This window comes from Panthera leo, chromosome B1, assembly GCF_018350215.1.
Source record: "Panthera leo isolate Ple1 chromosome B1, P.leo_Ple1_pat1.1, whole genome shotgun sequence".
Classification (NCBI taxonomy): Eukaryota; Metazoa; Chordata; class Mammalia; order Carnivora; family Felidae; genus Panthera; species Panthera leo.
The window spans coordinates 163,599,867-163,620,711 of NC_056682.1; the positions used below are offsets into that span (position 1 = coordinate 163,599,867).

Here is a 20,845-nt window from a genome sequence, read left to right on the forward strand (position 1 = left end):
CCTTGCTTTGTCCCAGGAGGAAAATAAGTCTGGATTTAATGTTTGTAAGTAGTCCTTCTAGCTCATCAGTAAATCAATTTTTCTATTTTAAGCATTAAAAAGGTAAGGCATTTTTTATTTGTTTGTCTCTAGTAGTAAAACTTTCTTATATTACCCCACATTCTACATTTTATCAGAAATTTAAGAAAAGCAATTTGGAGAAATGCTTTTATTTAGTAAGCTATTTAAATAAATTGATAGAATTTCCCACTGAATAAATACCATATTTTTTCAAAACTGAGGTTCTTTGTGTGTAGTTTCCCATTTTCATGCATCTCTCTTCTTATATACTTTTGTTTTCCACAGACTTGCTCAGTCAGTGAATCCTGTTTTAAATAGGTCATAAAAAGTATTTGGGAGTACTCATATGAAAATGGTGATTGTTCTCATAATGGTGTCCTTCTTTATAGGATCCAAATCTAAAAAACAAAAACAAACAAAACAAACAAACAAAAAGACATGTAACTGACATGTAAAAACCATTCATGAAGGTACATTCTTATATAAAATTTTAACCATAATCTACTTTGGTTTTACTTACCTATCATAAAACCAAGAGAGATGTGATCAATTTACAAATCAGTAAATGAAGACATAAAAAAGGATTCATGCATATGGGAAAGGCAGACTAAAATTTTAACCTTTGAAGTCCTCTTTCCATGTATATGAATCATTCCAAAAGCACAACCGTTTAAGAATTATTAGCTGATAACATTGGCGGAAAATAAGTCTGGATTTTCTCTCTAGTGTTCAGTTTGCAAAATATCCATTTTATGGATGAGGGGATCATGAAACCCGAAATGTTATTCGTGTTACATTAATGCACGTGCAATCTACTTGCAATTTCAACTTCTTAGTCTTCTACAGATGCTACAGAAGAACAGCTTACTTTACTGATGAATAATTAATTCTATAGCTCTTGTTGGTATGATGAAATATAAAAGGCACTAGAAAGAAACCTAAGACATGAGCAAATGAAGCCACTGACTTCCTTTTCTTCATCAGCAATCACAGCATCCAAATAACCTTCATAATACAGGAGATAGGAGGTCTGTTTAATTTGTCATCTCAAAACAATAATAAGGAATATTAAAATAGCACCTCTGATCTGCGATGACTAGAACTGAGTCCTAAGGAAGTAATCAAGGATGCGCCCAAAGTTATAATTAGAAGTCCCCAGAAGACTTCTTATAATAATGAAAAGAATAAATGAGCAAAAACAACTCATTTGGTTAGCTATATTTGTTACATCCATATAATGGAATATTATGGAAGCATTTACAAATATTTTCAGAAGAATATACTGTTATGGAAGGAAGCTCATCATATAGTGTTTGGATGAAAAAAATCAGGTTAATACATAAAATGACTATACAGACATATGCACATATACATATATGATTCATACATTTATAAAGTTGGGATAATTGTGTGATATATAGATATATATGCACATAAAAAGCAGAGATGTACCAAAACTATTACCAGTGATAACCTCTGAATTGCTTGTCTCCCCAGTAGAACATAAGCTCCATAGGACAAAAATTTGGTCTTATTCACCATTTTGTCCTCAGTATCTAGCACCAGGCCTGGCCTCAGGCCTGGCAGTGAGTACTTGTTGACTTAAAGAATGGGATTTTTGGTGAACTCAGTATTCGTTGACTTTATTTAATACATCTTCATATATATATATATATATATATATATATATATGTATGTATGTATGGAATTTTTAAATTAAGACACGCTTTCTACTTATGCTTCTGTTATTTTCATAATTAAACTGAGTGCGAAAACAGATCTAGCTCCCTTCACAGGTGGTTTGGATCAGTCTGCAGTTGTGATTAGCTAAAAATATTTTATTTGGACTTCTCCACACTCCTGGTATATGAGAATAAGGAAACAGGGAGACCTTTTTCCTTCCTAGATTTTCTAGCTTCCATATAAGAAGCCACCTCAGTTGACAAAAGGAAGAAAACTTTCTATTTCACTTCTACTGCGACTACTATAAATATTACTGTTGCTATTGTATCTACTGCCTAATAAGCACTCACCATGCACTATTTTTTTTTCTAAACAATTTTATCGAAATATGCCAAGAGCACACGGTCAGCACAAATGTATGAACAGGAAAAAACCCACATGTATCACCATGCACTATTCTAAGAGCTCTAGGTGTCGGTCAGACCTCAAATAACCTTAGGAGGTAGGTGCTACGATTTTTCCCATTTTGCAGGTGAGAAACTTGAGGCTTAGAGGGATTAGCCAACTTGCCTGCAGTTACCCAGCTGTTTCTGACAAAAGTGAGGATTGGAACCGGGTAGCTTGACCCCAGAGCCCATGCTGTTCACGAGCACATTTCACACACTAGGGATGAGATCAAACAGTAATGCAAGCAATCAAGACTTGGTTATATGGAGTGCCCAGGTGGCTCAGTCAGTTGAGAATACAACTTTTGATTTCCGCTCGGGTCATGATCTCACGGTCGTGAGATGGAGCCCCACGTTGGGCTTTGCACTGGGCGTGGAGCCTGCTTGGGATTCTCTCTCTCTCTCCCTCTATCCTTGCCCCTCACTCTCTCTCTTAAAAAAAATAAAAAATAAAAAAGACTTGACTGTAGCTCTTCTTACATGTGTTCCCTATACTTCGGTACCGTTTTTTCTTGTTGTAAGGAGAGACAAGGAAGAAAAAGAAAATGGATAAATTCCATCACCAACACCACACCCCCCCCCCAGGCAAATAAAATGAAGTCTGAGAAGTTTCCATAATGACTAGCTGGTAAAAGTAGTATATATATCAAATAATAATAACATATATAGATATGTTCTGGCTTTGGTTTTATGCAAACATTTCTTCTCATTATCCAGTCATAGGAAGAAAAAAGAGCACATACTCCAAAGCACATAGTCTGCTGCAAATAGATTTCTCAGATAACCTCTATTCAGAACTAAACAAAATCCAATATATTTCGCATGCTAGAATCTCTGTGGTGAAAATGAATTATCCACTCTCCGCAGGCTCAGTCTTAATTGTACGTCTGAATAACTGGGAACGATTTTGTAAAACTCAAAGCCGACACCACCAAGAGGTCCTGCTGAGTCCGTCTGGGTGGGGCTCTCCACGTGAGTGGCACATGCAGCCAGAGCTGAGAATCTCAGCAACCTAACGATGCTAACGGGCTTCCTTCCCAGTTGTTAACTCTGTCACTCACTAGCTATGTACCCTAATGAAGTTACTTCATGTTCCTCAGCCTGAACTTACCTATAAAATGAGGACAACAAGAATACCAACCCAATGACTATTAGTTGAGGTAATACCCAAAGCATCTAGAACAGGGCCTGGGACACAGAACACTCACAGATTCACTCTTGTGATGGTGTTGATGGTGATGGTGATGAAGAGGATGCCAATGTGATCTTTTTCACCTGAGCCTGAGACCATAACATGTTTCTCTATCCCAGAAAGCAGGGACCATAACTTCAACCCAAGTGGGATAGTATCTTTTTTACCATGAGATCCCTTACCTGAATGAACCTCTAGAACCATACATAATTTGGGCCTCATTGTGAGATAGTATTTAGGTCTGTAAAGGGGATGTGGTGCCTCAACTGTAGTCAACAACATGAAAGAATTCACTCACCTAGGATTGAAATGAATTTCCTTAGGAACTGCCCTCTGGTCTGTGACTACTTTCTGGTTGTCTCTATAATTAATGGGGTCATCAGGGATCCTAAATTTGGCCATTTGAATTTCAGAGTCACTCAGTTCAGCACGGGAGATTCTTGCATAGCCCAATCTGTGGCAGAAATAGAAATGGTTTGTAAAGGTTTTATCACCAAATAGAAATCTGATGAGATCTAATAGATAACACCTGCATTATTAAGCCAGTTTCCCATTTATAACTCTACTCTGTACATCACTACAATTAGCTTGATTTATTACTCCAAATATTTATCAAAACATTGCTTTTACTATATAAATGAATAAGGAACATGCACCCAGGCTTAATTAACTAAACATACACTAATGAATATTCTGTCTCTACAAATTGCCTATCACACGATTATATTTTGCATCGAGAAAAGGAGTTCTCCACAATGACAGCAGCATATGCCTAAATTCTTTCTTACCTTTAAAATTCAAATATCACATGCATATTTTCATCCACATTTACAAGTCTAATAGAAAAGATTTTGAATGTCTGAAAAAAACTGCACATCCTGTTTTTGCTTAGAGCTGTCAGTTCTTCAGGAAATCAAAGCATTTTATAGGTATTATCCAAATAGTTAAAGAGAAGCCCAGATGGAAAAACGAGGGAACCATAAGCAACCAAGAATTCATTTTTATTTTATTTTATTTTATTTATATCTGGTCTCTCTAAAAAATACCTATCAGCTTCAGTTATTCACTTATTCGAGGAACAAAGATGTATCGAGTCCCTACTACATACAGGCATTGTTCCAGGTACTGGGGATAAACAGTGAACAAAACAAGGCCCTTGCCTTCATAGAGCTTTCGTTCCAGCTGAGGAGGACAGATTAAATATGTACGTGTACACTCTTATCAGGTGGTGAAAAGGCCGAAGTCCCCTAGGGGACTAAGCAGAGTAAAGAGGACAGGGACTGCTCAGTGGCAGAGGCTGCTATCTTAGAGTAAATGCTCACAGCATACTGCTCTGACCGAGTGCCATTTGAGCAAAAGTTTGAATGAAGTAAAGGAGCAACCCCGTACGGATACTGGAGGATGGGCGCGCTAGGGAAAAGGCATAGCAAATGCAAACATCCCGAAGGAGAATGTGCCTGGCTTTTTTGAGGGCCAGTTCCACAATGACCAGAGTGGAGTGCCTACGGGCAAACACCTTGGGGGTGAGTTTGCACGGGTGCTGGGGATAGTAGACGATATAACTTTCCTTGAAGACCACTGTAAAGACTTCAGATATTTTTCCGACAGTGAGATGGCAATCCAAGGCATTCTGTGCAGAAATGCAGTGGCTACTGTGTAGAGGATAGACTCCAGGGAAAGGGGGGAAGAAGGGAGACCAGGTAGGAGGCCACTGCAATAATTTAGGTGAATGCTGGTGGGGGCTTGAGCCAGACTAGTAATAGGAGAAACATTTAAAACAAAACCCGTACCTACATACAAAATAGAGACAGGAACCCAGAGCTGAGACAAGTAGAGGCAGCAGGTCTGCGCACCACGAAGGGTAAAAGGAGAGCCACGGCAGCATCGGAATGGGGTGGAAGCTGTCTGACAGGCTGACGTGTTTACTAAGCTCAGGTCCCAAATCCGTGTGGTACCCTGTAATTCTAGGTCATTCTGTCCAGTGAATCTAGGGTTTTTTATTGCTCAAATATCTAAGATCAACGTTCTAACTCCTTTCATGGACACTGCCTTCAAGGTCCTTCTAAAAGTCCTTGAAGATAAGGAACCTGACAATCCAAATCATCTACTAAAACAAGGGATTTCTCATTGTCCATAGGTTTTTATTAAGTGCTTGACTGAGTGCAGATGATTGAGATAACGTTTACAGAATTGGTCTTATGGACAGAAACTGAAAAACAGTAATCCCTAACTTCATTAATTTGGGTATTTTAAAAGTTTAAATTCCAGGATGGTTAACATACAGTGTAATATTAGTTTCAGGTGTACGATCTAGGGGTTCAACACTTACATACATCAGCCAAGGCTCATCATGACAAGTGCCCTCCTTAATCGCCATCACCTGTCTAGCCCATCCCCCCCACCCCCCAGCCACTTCCCTTCTGGTGACCATCAGTTTGTTCTCCATAATTAAGAGTCTGTTTCTTGGACTGCCTTTCTTTTTTCCTTTGCTTGTTTTTTATTTGTTTCTTAAATTCCACATATGAGTGAAATCATATGGTATTTGTCTTTCTCGGCCTTCTAGCTCCATCCACATCATTGCAAATGGCAAATTTCATTCTTTTTATGGACGAATATTATTCTGTTGTGTATATACACCACTTCTTTATCCATTCATCTATCAATGGACACTTGGGCTGCTTTCATAATTTGGCTATTATAAATAATGCTGCCGTAAATATAGGGATGCATGTATCCCTTTGAATTAGAGTTTTGTATTTTTTAGGTAAATATGATTACTGGATTGTAGGGTACTTACACTTTTAACTTTTTGAGGAGTCTCCGTACTGTTTTCAGAGTGGCTGGAAACCAGTCTGCATTCCCACCAACAGTGCAAAAGGCTTCCTTTTTGTCTATATTCTTGCCAACACTTGTTATTTCTTGTGTTTTTTCTTTTAGCCATTCTGACAGGTGTGAGGTGATCACTGTAGTTTTGATTTGCATTTCCTTGTTCATGAGTGATACTGAGTGTCTTTTCATGTGTCTGTTGGCCATCTGGATGTCTTCTTTGGAGAAATGTCTGTTCATTTCTTCTGCCCATTTTTAGTTGGATTATTTGTCTTTGGGGTATTGAGTTTTGTAAGTTCTTTATATAATGTTTTGGATACTAACCCTTTATCAGGTAAGTCGTTTGCAAGTGTGTTCTATATCTTCTCCCATTCAGCAGGTTGCTTTTAGTTTTGTTGATTGTTTCCTTTGCTGTGCAGAAGCTTTTTATTTTGCTTTTATTTCCCTTGCCTCAGGACACAAATCTAGAAAAATGTTGCTATGGCCAAAGTCAGATAAATTCCTGCCTGTGCTCTCTTCTAGGATTTTTATTGTTTCAGGTTTCATATTTAGGTCTTTCATCCATTTTGAATTTATTTTTGTGTATGGTATAAGAAAGTGGCCCAGTTTCATTCTTGTGCATGTCACTGTCCAGTTTTCTCAACACCATTCATTGAAGAGGCTGTTTCCCAATGGATATTCTTTCCTGTTTTGTTGAAGATCAATTGACCATATAGAGTTGCGGGTTCGTTTCTGGATTTCCTATTGTGTTCCATTGATCTGTGTGTCTATTTTTGTGCCAGGACCATACTGTTTTGATCACTACAGCTTTGTAATATAACTTGAAGTCTGGGACTGTGACGCCTCCAGCTTTGTGTTTCTTTTTCAAAACTGCTTTGGCTATTTAGGGTCTTTTGTGGTTTCATATACATTTTAGGATTTTTTTGGTTTTAGTTCTGTTACATTTCCATCTGTTGTAGACTAAATGTTTGTATCATCCCCTGAATTCATATGTCAAACTGTAATCCCCAATATAGCCCTATTTGGAGATGGGGTTTCAAAGGAAGTAGTTAAGTTAAATGAGGTCACAGGGGTGGGACCCCGATCCAATAGGACTCTCATTCTTTTAAGAAGAGACACCACACAGCACGTGTGCCCACTCTCTCTGTCTCCAGAACAGTGAGAAAATACATTTCTGTTGTTTAAGCCACCCAGCTATATTTAGCATATATGTGTAAATATTTATATATAAAAATCTGCTCCCCAACTCTTCCAAGGAAAGGTGATAAAGGTCTTGGGCCACAAGTATACATAGCCAAATGATTAGCTATTATGGGCACTGGTATTATAAACAGCACTTTTCCTTGGCAACTAACAATATTACAACTTCAATTTATACCTATTTCGGTCTATATCATAAACTGTTTTCTAGAAATTCCCATGAAAACAACCACTTTGATATGAATGTAAACAGAAACAATGTTTTCAATCTGATATACATGTTACAAAACTAATACTTTAGCATCTCCCTCCCCCACCTTAACCCTTTGGAAACCCCAAAATAATAGTCGACCTGTCTGTCCTGCAGCCATGTGGGTATGTTCTGGGCCTCTTGGAGTTTCTGAGTTATTAGTGTAACCAGAATGATCCTGACATCTCAAGCATCTCCTTGTCTCACCCCAGTAAGCATATGAACCCGTAGAATTGTTCAGGACCTAATAAAGGTCACCATTAAGTCATGGCCAAAGTTCTCAATTAGAGTCCACAGAACTTGTGACCTGCTGCCTTCCTCCCTGCCCATATACTCCCCTTACCTCTTCTCCCACCTCCATTTAGCTACACACACTCCAGCCCCACTAGCCTCACTTTTCTTCAGATACATCTGGCACTCTGTCTTTGGGCTTTTTTTACCCTAGCTAGTCCCTGGAAGGGTCTTCTCTCAGATAGCCACATGGTCCACTGCTTTAAATCTTAGCTCCAATGTCACCTTCTCCGTAAGACCTACCCAACCCCCTACTTATAATGGCACCCCACCTCCATACTCTGGATGCTCTTTACCCTGCTCAATGTTTCCCCACCACACTCATCACTTCCTAAAATACAACATCATGGAATTATTGTGTTTCTTTCTCCTGCCAGGGTACAGATCTTTCTCTGTCTTATTTACTACTTATACCCCTGGTGTTCCGCATACATTATGTTCCACCAATACTTGTTGAGTGACAAATAAGGTAAAGAACAGTTGGACATAATGGTTTGCTTTCACCAGACTATGACTCATAACTGAACAAGCCATGTCTCCAACGGGAGAGAAGCTGACCCTGTGATTCTGTGTCATCCCTAGAAGGCAACTGTTTTCTTTCATAAATGTGGACCACAGATCTTAGAAAGTTACTTAGGGGTGATCAGTTCAACATCACCCCTAACTTCACCAGGTAGCCAATGCCAGGACACCTCTGGGTGATGAAGGGCTCTGTGCGGAGGAGGGTCGAAGGCCCAGGAAGGCCCATTCATAGAAGCCCACACCAGAGTTCCCATCACTTTCCCAAGGAGGGTAGTTAGGGACCTCGGGCCAAATATCTCCAAACAGATTGTGTACTAGCAGGAGAGAGCTGTGAGCTTCGGGGACTGTCTCCAGCATGTTCCCTCCACTGAAGAACCCTGTAAGTGGAGGGACCTGTGAATCGATCCGCTGTCCACAGGATCTGTCCCCACTTACCTCTCTCATGTCACCTCCCATCTCTCTCTATTCTAGCCACGCTGGCCTCCTCACTGTTAGCAACCAACACCAGGCATGCGCCACTCAAACTTTTGTACCTGCTCTTCCCTTTGCTGGCAGTGCTCGTCACAGGATATACGCAGGTGACCTTCCTCATGTCTTCCAGGCTGCTGCCCGCCCTAAAGATCACACCACAGCCACCCCTCAGCCTGCACGCTCCATCCCCATCCTTCTTACCTGGCCTCACTCATCTTTTCGTCACATTTACCACCACCTGCCCTTCTCTTTCTTAGGTGCTTACCTTCTGTCTCCTTCCACTGGAATGTAAGCTGTATGGTAGTCAAGGGTTCTGTTTGGTTCCCGTGACAGCCTCATTGCTTAGAACAATGCCTGGCACGTAACAGGCATTTAATAAATACTTGTTGAATAAATGAGTGAATCCAAGAATAAATGACTAGTCCCTTTTTTGGTATTAAAACTGCTTCAGCTTCTTTAAAGGAAATACTACCTTCAAAACAGATTTACAAAGTTACATATTTGAATTTTAAGATCCTTCAGGTGTATTATTTTGGAATATACATACCCTAATATATGCATATGTGGATAGTATTCACTTTTTGATATGGGGTGATTTTTTATTTTTTTTATTTTTTTTTTCAACGTTTTTTATTTATTTTTGGGACAGAGAGAGACAGAGCATGAACGGGGGAGGGGCAGAGAGAGAGGGAGACACAGAATCGGAAACAGGCTCCAGGCTCCGAGCCATCAGCCCAGAGCCTGACGCGGGGCTCGAACTCACGGACCGCGAGATCGTGACCTGGCTGAAGTCGGATGCTTAACCGACTGCGCCACCCAGGCGCCCCTGGGGTGATTTTTTAAAAAATATAACTTACCTAGAGATCTCACCACAATATAGTAGTGATTCCAACAAGTGAGTTAACCTATCCCAAATTACATGATTAGAACTTGGCAAAGCTGGAATTCAACTTATTCCATGGTCCATGATGTTCCCACCATGCATACAGTCAAAACTGGGAGCATTCCTAACATGTGTTAATATGTGTTTCTCATGCTTAATAACTTACACAGTATCCTTTTTATACAATCAAGCTTAATTTACTCTGTCATTTATTCTTTCTTATATCATTAGACCATGCCTTGAAAAAATGGTTAAACTGTGTAACTAGCCAAATCAATGTTTATAAAAAGTCACAAAATGACGTCTGTAAAGTTTTTTACTTCCAGGATAGACACAAGCTCTTCGCAGTCATAATAGATAATAAAACAACAACAGTCAAAAACCTATGCTCACCTGATCAGCCCTCGATACATAATATATTCACACCATCTGTCTCGATCCGTGCTGTCAATATCCTACATAAAGAACAGAGAAGAGAATGTTTAAAGCATAAAAAACAGTGCTCTATTCTGAATTGCCAAGGAAATGTGTGAAGGACAGTAATAAATATGCTTTTGTGCATGCTGTTTTCTCTGCCTCACTCCTAATGATCTGTCAAGGTCCAAATTACTTATTCACCCTACAGACATTTCTGGAGCACCTACTGGGTGCCCATCTAGGCCCTCTACTGGGTGCTGGGGGTACAAAGGTGAAGGTGGTCTACAGAGAGGGTTAGGCAGGTGAATCAGCAATGCAGGCACTGGCTTCCTGTGGCTTTCCACATCCTTCATCCCAAGCAGAGTTTACCGCATCCTCATTGTTCATGCCCTGCAGTACTTTATACACACCAGCTACACCATTCTGGACAGTTATTTGTTTCTAGGTCTCCACCCTCCCCTTCCTGAGCGGAGGGACCCTTCATCACGTTGCCTCCCTGGTACTTAGCACGAAGCCTGGCATTCGGCAGGAGCTCAATCTGTGTTTGTTAAATTGAATCATTGGAAATAAACACATTTGGGGAGTAACCATGAGTCTTTTAGATGTTGAAAGCTTAAGACCGGTGTTATTTTTCATCAGAGAAGCAGAATATAAACATATTCTTTTTCTGTAATGTGGTGGGAAACTAAATATGGAGCTTTTATACTGAACAAATTTCCATCTCCTTCTTTTTAAAAACCCTATCAATAAAAAATATACGTCACTTTTGATCATTTCTCAATTTTACTATTAAAATTTAACTTAAAATATGTTTTTAAATCACTAAAAGAAAACACATTTATTACCTATTTCTTAATTTTTTTCATAAGCTTAGTGGTGAACACACAGATGCTTGTTAATCTTTACTATTATTTATATGCCACACTCAACCCATTTACATGCCTTTGCATACATGGAAAAAATTATACCACATTTTAAAAGTTAAACTTTAAAATGTTAATGATGAAAAAAGCAAATAAAATTGAAAGAGTACTGTTTGGTTTGCCTTGGAAAGAAATAAAAATTTAGTCATTCAGCTGTATATACTGGGAACCATAAACTATGAATATGTTTAACTGTCATGTTTTTTATTAGATTTTTAAAAAGATGCTGTCAAACTTTAAGACTGCAGAATTCAAATACTCATTTCTTAAAGAGAAAAATCTGTTCATCCAAGCATTTATGATTAAAACTCCTCTCCGCATTAATAAACTTCCTAATAGAAAAAGCTATATGAGAATTCACTGCCAGTCTTGACACAGCTTTTGACCATGATAGTGGTAACCAACAGAGGATTAAATAAAAATCAAATAAAATGCCTCTTCCTTAACACCATCCATATCCCTTACACACACACACACACACACACACACACACACACACACACACACTATACAAATTCCTTCTCTTATTAGGATGCAATTGTTTCTTAGACTTGCCTAATATGGTCATCTAACATTCTTTTATACTTTATAGACTATGTACTCACACATTTATCTTATCTGATTTCATGCGTACAGCCAGATGCACATAGTACATATACATATACAGAGCTCCCACTTCCTGAGTGCTCCCTACATACAAGGTTGAGGGCCCTGCAGACATTATCTTATATTTCATCCTCATATCCACCCTGTGATACAACAGATATTACTCTCACCACTTTACAGATGTGGCCACTGAGGCCTGGAAATTTTAAATAGCTTGCCCCCAGGTCACACAGCTGGTAAATGCGGCACCTGTTGGGCTAGTGAGACCACATGGAGAGAGAGGCCCAGCCATCGACCAACACCAAAGCCCCAGGCATGTGGATGGGACCATCTTCGAACCCTGGCCACAGCCACCAGCTGACTACACGAGTGAACCCAGGCAAGAACAGAAAACCCACAGAATCAAAGGAGTCTTAAACTACTGTTGTTTTAAGCCACGAAGGTTTGAAGTGGTTTGTTACACAGTGTTAAGTAACCGATACGGCCTCTGACTCCACACGTATCAGGATTTCCTTTTATTCTTCTGACCTCTCTTTAATTTCTCTTCTGAAATAATCTCCCTGGGGCACCCGGGTGGCTCAGTCGGTTGAGCTGGGGTCATGATCTTGCAGTTTGTGAGTTCAAGCCCCACATCGGGCTTGCTGCTGTGAGCTTGTCAGTGCAGAGCCCTCTTCAGATCCTCTGTCCCCCTCTCTCTGCCCTTCCCCCACTTGCGCGCTCCCCAGAATAAATACATCTTTGATAATCTCCCTTCTCTTCTCTCACCATCATCCCCATGATAGCTACATCAGTGTTTATTTATTTTAGAGAAAGAGAGAGAGAGAGAGACAGAATGCAAGCAGGGGAAGGGCAGAGAGAGAGGGAGACACAGAATCGGAAGCAGGCTCCAGGTTCTGAGCTATCAGCACAGAGCCCAACAAGGGGCTCGAACTCAGGGACTGCAAGATCATGACCTGAGCTGAAGTCAGACACCTAACCGACTGAGCCACCCAAGCACCCTGATAGCCACATTAAATGCAACTTTATCAGAGGTTCTCTTTGGCCTTCCTTTTACACTTCTCTAACTTAGTAGCCGTATCATCCACTTCCAAGGCTTCCACGATTACCTAGATGGTGGCAGTTCCTTAATCTATTTTCTAGTCCTGACTGTTCTCCTCAATTCCAAATCCATATATCCAGCTGCCTGTTGGACATCTCCATGAATATCCCACAGATGTCTTGAGTTAGCCGAGAGCTAAATTTATTATCATCTTTGCAAAGCTCTTCTTCCTTCAGTATTCTCTTTAATAATGTCACCATCATAAACCCTCTGACCAAAGTCAAAATCAGGGGTCCATCTTGACTCTACTTCCTGCTTTATCCATTATCACAGAGATTCACTCATCTCCCCGATATCTCACTGTATTTTTCCCCAGCTTGTAGTATTTTTAGCTGCTGGGTGTATCATCAAGATTTAAGAGTGTACCTCCTGACTTCTTATACATCCAGTCAATGAAATGTAAGTCCGGTGTTGGAAGTCAGTTTCCTGGAATTTGCACTCTTAGCCCCTTCTTAATCCCTTCCTCTATCTTGCTAGCTAGAACATGGATGCTGCCATCGTGGACCATGAGGCAAATTTGGGAATAGAAACCTTGTAAAGTGATGCCACAGGATAGAAGGAACACATTCCTGAAACCATGGAGTGCACCAGGACTGGATCACCTGCCCAGAATTTTACATAAAGAAATACAGTAGTAAAAAATATTTTAAAAAAATTTAAGGGGCACCTGGGTGGCTCAGTCAGTTAAGCATCCGACTTTAGCTCAGGTCATGATCTCGCGGTTGTTGAGTACAAGCCTCACATCAGGCTCTGTGCTGACAGCTCAGAGCCTGGAGCCTGCTTCAGATTCTGCGTCTCCCTCTCTCTCTGTCCCTCCCTTGCTCAGGCTTTGTCTCTTTCTCTCAAAAATAAATTTAAATATTAAAAAAAATAAATAAATAAGGGGGGCCCTAGTGGCTCAGTTGGTTAAGCATCTGACTTCGGCTCAGGTCATGATCTCACAGTTCGTGAGTTTGAGCCCTACATCAGTCTCTATGCTGACAGCAGGGAGCCTGGAGCCTGCTTCGGATTCTGGGTCTCCCTCTCTCTCTGCTCCTCCCCTGCTTGTGCACGTTTTTATCTCTCTCTCTCATTCTCTCTCTCTCATTCTCTCTCTCTCAAAAATAAAAATCAAAAAAAATTTTTAAACATGTTTAGAAAAATAAAAATTAAAAAAAAGAAATACAGTTCTCTGCTACTTAAGCCACAGTAGAAACCCTATTCATACTATGCTCTTTCTCATGTCTTTCCAAGCACTTGGTAAAATAGGTAAGCTTTTTTCTCTGCAAATATCTCAAGAAGATGAAATTGAAAACAAAAGGTAAAGGACCAAGAAATCTACACAGGACTTAATGGAATATACCAATTATATTTCTCATTATAAGTCACTGCATTTATTAGCATTCTAGTGTATGTATGTCTCAAGGATTTGATTTGTGTGTCAGTTCCCCAGAGCATGATTATATCTGGGTACACTGACAAATTCAGGTTTTGGACCCAAACAGGTAAGGACTAAATTCAGTTAGTGAGGCCCTATATGGCTGATCAGCCAGCCTCTCTATATATTTCATTCTATCTTTTACATTCAACATCATAATTAACTTGCATAATGTGTCAGATTATAGTTCCTAAACATGGCTACGATAACCCACTTTCCATATGGTATTCTTATAATGTGACTTTGATTCTCCTCCCATGGAGATGATGGGATTTCTGTTTCTCCTCCTTGAATGTGAGCAGGCTTCTGATGATGGCAGAGGTCACACTATGTAACTCAAGGCTAGGTCATACAAGGCAATACAACTTCTTCCTGGTTCTCTTTGAAACACACTCTGAGAACCCAGCCATCTGCAGGGAGGAAGCCCAAGTTAGCCCATGGAGAGAACCCAGGACCCCGCACCCAAAGCCTGAACTGGGCTCCTGGTCAACAGCCAACAGCAACTTGCCCCCTGTGAGTCATCTGCAAAGTGGATCCTCCAGTCCTCAGTTGAGCCACATCTCTGTATGAAGCACAGATAGGCTATGCCCTCCCAGCCCTGTCCAAACTGCAGATCTGTGAGCAACCGAGGACTGCTGCCGTTTAAAGCCCCTATGTTTCTTGGTTTTCTACGCAGCAGTATATAATCAGAACACATATTAAATTGTTGCACTGGGGTTTTTTTTTAACGTGAAGAAGAAACATTTTAGTTAGGAAATCAGAAATCCTATTAAGATTATGTTACCTTCACATTGCCGTGTTCAATGAGCTGTGTATAATCCCTGGAACCAGGTGCTGAAGTGATATATCCCAGAAATATCACTTGATTAGAGCTGCTTTTCAGTAGTTTTGAAACAGCAATAGCCTGAAGTTTCCTGTCAAGGTCATCTCTAAAATGCAAAAAAAATGTACTTCTTAAAAAAATGTACTTCGTCATTGTACTTGCAAGACCATTTTTTAAAAGCACTAGGTATCTAAGTTCCCAAAGAGGATCTTCAAACAGTACACAACCCGAGTGATTCCTACTTGGGACAAATGACTGAATGTTATGCCAGTGAACAAGACAGAGACCCAGTGCTTCAGCTGGGTAGGCTGACAGACTTTGGACTAAGAACATCATCTCTCCCCACAAACTAGTTGGAGTCAAGTTGATTTAAATACCTATTCTAAACTAGCATTTGCTCAACTTTTCATCAGAAGACGTTATGTCAGTAATCTGAGACCTGATCACCAGTATTACAGCTAAAGACTAGGAGGTAATAACAATAATAATAATAATAATAATAATAAAATAGAATTTAAAAAGAGCAAGAGGTACTGGTAAGAGAGAGAATTCTAACACTCACAGAGCACACCAGGCTTATGTAACCTACTCAGCTCCATCGACTGAACACTTACTAAAAGCCTCCCGAGTTTCTCCTGGTCAAATCCTGGCTAAACATGAGGCTTCTATTAGTCTAAGCACCGCTGATGTGTAACTGAGATAATTAGGTAGGTACATCATGCTTTTGAGGGTTTTACAGTTGGTCTGTTTGGGGAAAAATAGGGATATCATATTTGACATGATCCAGCCAGGAAACCTGAAACCACTCTAGGTGTTTCAAACAGGGTGAATTTAATATAGGAAACTGGTTACCTAGCTGATAGGAAGCAAAACAGGAATCAGTGAGGCAACCAGAGTTTAGCAACCAGTACCACTTGTTGGGCTAGAGGTACAACAATAGGAGATGATATTCCCAGCGTCTGCAAGCCAGCCATGGAGGAGGCAGCCCAGAGGTTGCTGGGGCTATGTAAGGAGGAGTTAGAGTCACAGGAGAGACTCAGCTGCAGCCAGAAACAATAGAGAAAGCAGAGAGAGACAATGAGAAACACCTCTTCTTCTCTCCTCCTCCTGCTCTCCAGCCTTGCACTAATGTCTTCCATTAGCTAAACCTACCCAGCAGCCAGAAGGCAACAGACTCTGGGAAATGTGGTTCCCTGTGATGTGTAGCCAAGAGGGACACGAGCCAGGAATGGATCCAAGAGCAAATAGGCAGCAGAACCAACACAGGCATTTATAGAGAAAAGTAGCTAATAAATGACTGTTCAGTAAAAAAACAGACAAAAAACAGTGACAAAGGCAGACAGACATCACCAAGTACTGAGAATATTGGAGAAACATCATTGATGTAGGAAGGTAGGATCTGAAGGCAGAACTAAGCTTAGATAAGAATGTATAGACAGCTGAGTACCATTCAAAGATGCCTTAAGAAATAAAAGAGTGAAAAGAATGACCATTTATTAAATATCTTTGATACTGAATATTCACAATAACTGCGAGGCAGGCATTAGCTCTATTTTTTTTTATATATTAAATATAATTTATTTTCAAATTGGTGTCCATACAACACCCAGTGCTCATCATTAGCTCTATTTTTAAATGAGATTAAGTAACACGCCTATGGTTATTTTCCAACTGCCCTGTCTGGATCTGTTCTCAGTCCTTCTCTGTGCCCTGAGAAGATAACCCAGGCAGATTTCATGTCCTGGGCTCCCTTTTCTGCTGATTTCCAGTTAGGTTTGGTCAACTACAGGCACGAGTAGGAGATAAAAAGGAGAGAGAAGTTGTGGTATTTCTTCCCCATTAGCTGCATTCTTTTTGCCTGTGGCCCCTCTTCCTGAATACTATAGTATCTCTTATCTCTTCTTTTGATCCTTCCAGCCTCTTGGCAAATAGTCCCTTTTTTAGGTCTGCAGTGAATTCTGTTCCTTCTGATACACACAACTGGGATTCAAATCTGGTCTAGAGAATTCCAAGGTCACTGTACCATTAGAGAATTCCAAGGTCACTGTACCATAGATAGTGTTTTCATACAAATATATTAGCTATATATTGGAAAATAATCTATGAATTTGGTTTCATATTTTCTCAGTCGATAAATTTTATCCAGTGATGATAATAAAAATAAATAGTATATGTATGAGTATAAAGAAAGGAGAGGAAAGGAGATGGGGGAGAGAGAGGGAGAGAGCAAGAGAGAGAACACATTTTATATTTCCTTATCAGTTAATATGTGATCAGCCCCAAAACCCTATAATGTGGGCTGGAAAAAATAATTTCATCCAATTCAGAAATAAAAGGACTGGAACTCACTGAGGCTATGTTACAGCAGGACCAAAAGTATAACTACAGACTACCGGTTCTGCACTCTTTCTTCTTTGCACGTTTATGATGTTACAGAAAACAAAGTGGTGATGAACTGGTGGCTCAGTTAATTACATAAAATAACATTGATTTTAGTTATGGTGTATACCTAAATGCTTCTAAGGCATGCTGCTATTTCCTATTTATTGGTTGTAAAGAGGTATTTGTGTAGTCAATAATTTTAAAAATCCTGTTGAATCAGCTAACAACATGCATAAGCATTCCGTAATTCATTCCTAATATGACTTCGTGTTTATATGCCACAATCAGTAGCGAACGAAATCTCTAAATATTTATTCACAGTAAGAATTTTGTATCTAGTATTGTAGAAAACAAAGGCAAATGAAAATATGTAATGATGGCTTCACAAATCCTTCAATGTATGAACATCTTCATGTCACCTGTTGGAAGGCTACAGGGTTCACGGACAGGGCTTCTAAGGAGTGACACAGAACTGTGGCTCTAAGGGGAAAGACTGCAACTAGCACCGTGCCTGGGACACGGCAGATGCTTGATCTGCGTTTGATGAATTCTTTTTTTAGCTGCCCAACAGACCTTACATTTAGGGTTATCTGATTTGGTTCAATAACAATGGCCAGTATTAATGGAGCACTTGCTGTATTCATGTAGTTTGCATGAGATAATATTTAATTCTCACAAGAACCCTATAATGGATTATTGCCCCTGATTTACAAATGAGAAAACTGATGCCCAAGGTGATTAAATAACCTGGTGAAGGATACACCTTCAGTTAGTACTCAAACCAGATTGTCTGATTCCAAGCTCTGGAATTTCATGCTTTTAACCACTCAAACACACCGCCTCCCTGCCTGGTGCTACATGTCCTCAGTAAATGTTAGCTAGCTTTGTCACTGCTGTCATTGTCATTGTGTGTGTGTGTGTGTGTGTGTGTGTGTGTGTGTATTATTAAATCAAGTGAATAAGTGAGAACATGTGAAAAGTGTGGTTTTGATTAGAGAGCTTTAAATATGCACTTAATAGAGGGCGCCTGGAAGGCTCAGTTGGTTAAGCGGTTAAACATCTAACTCTTGGTTTTGGCTCAGGTCATGATCTCACAGTTCGTGGGTTCAAACCCCAAGTTTGGCTCTGTGCTGACAGTGCAGAACCTGCATGGGATTCTCTTTCTCTCTCTCTCTCTCTCTCTCTCTCTCTCTGCCCCTCTCCCCTGCTAGTGCTTGCTCTCGAAGTTTAAAAAATTTTTTTAAAAATATGTAGTTAACAGAAAGTTAGAAAAGGTAATCCTTTCCTCCTCTTTTCCAAACACATTCTGAGGGCTATCTTTAGTCTTCTCTTTCAAGTCTATTCTTTACATGTTGGAGGTTGGAGGGGGTTGAAGAGGGCAAGGGGGAAAAGCAAAGGAAAAATGGGAAGGACTTTATTCAACTGTTTCTCAGGTTAAGACCTTGCAACTTTAATCATAAAAGTGCTATTTTTTAAAAGCTAAACCCAGGGCAATTTAAGGTCAGTGGAATGACTTTGGAATGCCTGTGCTTGCTACATGAAAATTATTGAGAGAAACAGAGGCATTTCTTCAAATAGCTTTCTAAAGAGACATGGACCATCATCTATATCATCTGTCCTCTGAACACCTTTTTTATTTCTAAGACAAGCAAGAGTCTGGTGAGTGAATGGTTCACATAATTACATTTGGATGGTTTGTTTATATTGCTAAGTCTGATTTCGTTCAGAAAATATTCAAGTATACCTTCACAGAGCCACATGATGCTGTGAGAAAAAAGTGAGGTAACAGGAAAATAAAGGTAGCAGACACATTAGTTTTGTTTAGGTGAAACTTATAGTACAACCATGTTGTTCTAATGTACTGTATGTCACTTCAAAGCTCTGTGGCCTCTTGTCATGAACGTGGATAGGACCTATATGCCCTGTATTATAGCACTTTATGTTACCGTTTTCAATTATTATTACAGAATGTTTAGTATGGCAGAGTACGAATTATATACTTTTATCTTTGCTTTTATATTACATTGTTAGCATCATTCATGATTTATTCAGTACTAAGTCACTGGTTGTAAATGTTATCTTTTGGGGATAAAATTCATTCCCCATTCCTCATGTCTCCTTATAGAAGGACTTGCTTAGAAAACCATGTCTGGCCTCTATCTCCCACCTTTTACACTTGGGGAAAACTTTCCTAACTAGTTGAGTTTGGCAGAATTAACTGGGCATGCTTGTCTCAAGTCCTTCCTCTCTCTTCTCCTTGGAGCCTGCCAGTTTGCAGACAGGGTATTTCTGGGATATTCTCTCTACCAAGGGGAGAGTTTGACAAGGCAGACATTGCACCTGCTGGTGGGTCGGCTGCTTTGGGGCAGTTTCATGTATTGTTGGCGGATGAATTAGCAGGTGCACATAGACACAACTAAGCCATGCCATCCACATAAATTTATCAGAATTAAGAGATACTTTGATGTCCCTGCCAAATTCCTCTACCTACCCATCAGTGGACTCTGAAAACATGAGGAAAACGGAGTATCATTTAGTACCCTCAAATCCTAACAGTACTTCCAACTGTAATAATCCTGTAGGAAAAGAATATTTCATTTTTCTGTAGTCCGGTTTACCACATGGTCCCAAGTACATGCAGGCTCTGAGTTACGTCTACCTAATGCCTCATTGGGTGACACTCTCAGACTAGTCATCTAACCTCTCTCAGTCCACAGTCTTTATCTGTAAAATGGGGCTATAATGGTACTAACATTATACAGAGTAAAGACTAAATGCAATAATGTACTTAGCACAGCACCTGCTCGGCCATTGCTGGCTAACACAGCCATCATTGCTGCCCCGTACCATCTCTAAGGACCACCCACAAATGTTTTATGCTTCATTTTTTAAAACCAGCTACATAAGGAAAAATACTTTGGGAGGAAAAAAAAAAAAAGAAAAGTCACTGCTTTGAAATCAAAGTAATGTACTAATAATATTTCTTGGCATTTGTGTACTATTAGAAAGACCAAAGAAACCCACTCATGATTCCCAAAGTGTGTCACGACAAAATCCACCAGTTTGTCCGAGATGTTAACAGTCATTGTTATAGCTGGTGCGATCTCGCCCTCTGGTGATGGAAGAAGGTGATGCTCTGACTTCACAATTGGGTATCGGGACAAAACCATAATCCTGCATTGGAATGAAAAGAAACATGTGCATCATTATTGGTCCCACCATATCATGGAGACAGGACTAAGCACATGTGTTAAAAAGGGATGTGCTCAAAGCACTAATATGGCTGTCTGAGACAATACATTGCGTCTCTGCTATTTAGCATGTCTCTTTATGTCGCTAAGCACAATGCCATCA

General features: G+C 39.9%; 1 protein-coding gene across 1 annotated transcript in view; it reads right to left on the reverse strand.

Moving 5' to 3' along the window:
• Positions 1-203: 203 nt before the first annotated feature.
• The window catches only part of CWH43 (cell wall biogenesis 43 C-terminal homolog), a 56,356-nt gene continuing 35,714 nt past the window's right edge, over positions 204-20,845 (reverse strand). Inside the window, exons 12-16 of the mRNA XM_042934031.1 lie at positions 20,516-20,665; positions 15,071-15,215; positions 10,218-10,279; positions 3,680-3,835; positions 204-458 (exon numbers count right to left, since the gene is read on the reverse strand). Of these exons, the coding sequence (XP_042789965.1) occupies positions 380-458; positions 3,680-3,835; positions 10,218-10,279; positions 15,071-15,215; positions 20,516-20,665 (592 nt within the window). The 3' untranslated portion in view covers positions 204-379. The remainder of the gene's footprint in view (positions 459-3,679; positions 3,836-10,217; positions 10,280-15,070; positions 15,216-20,515; positions 20,666-20,845) is intronic.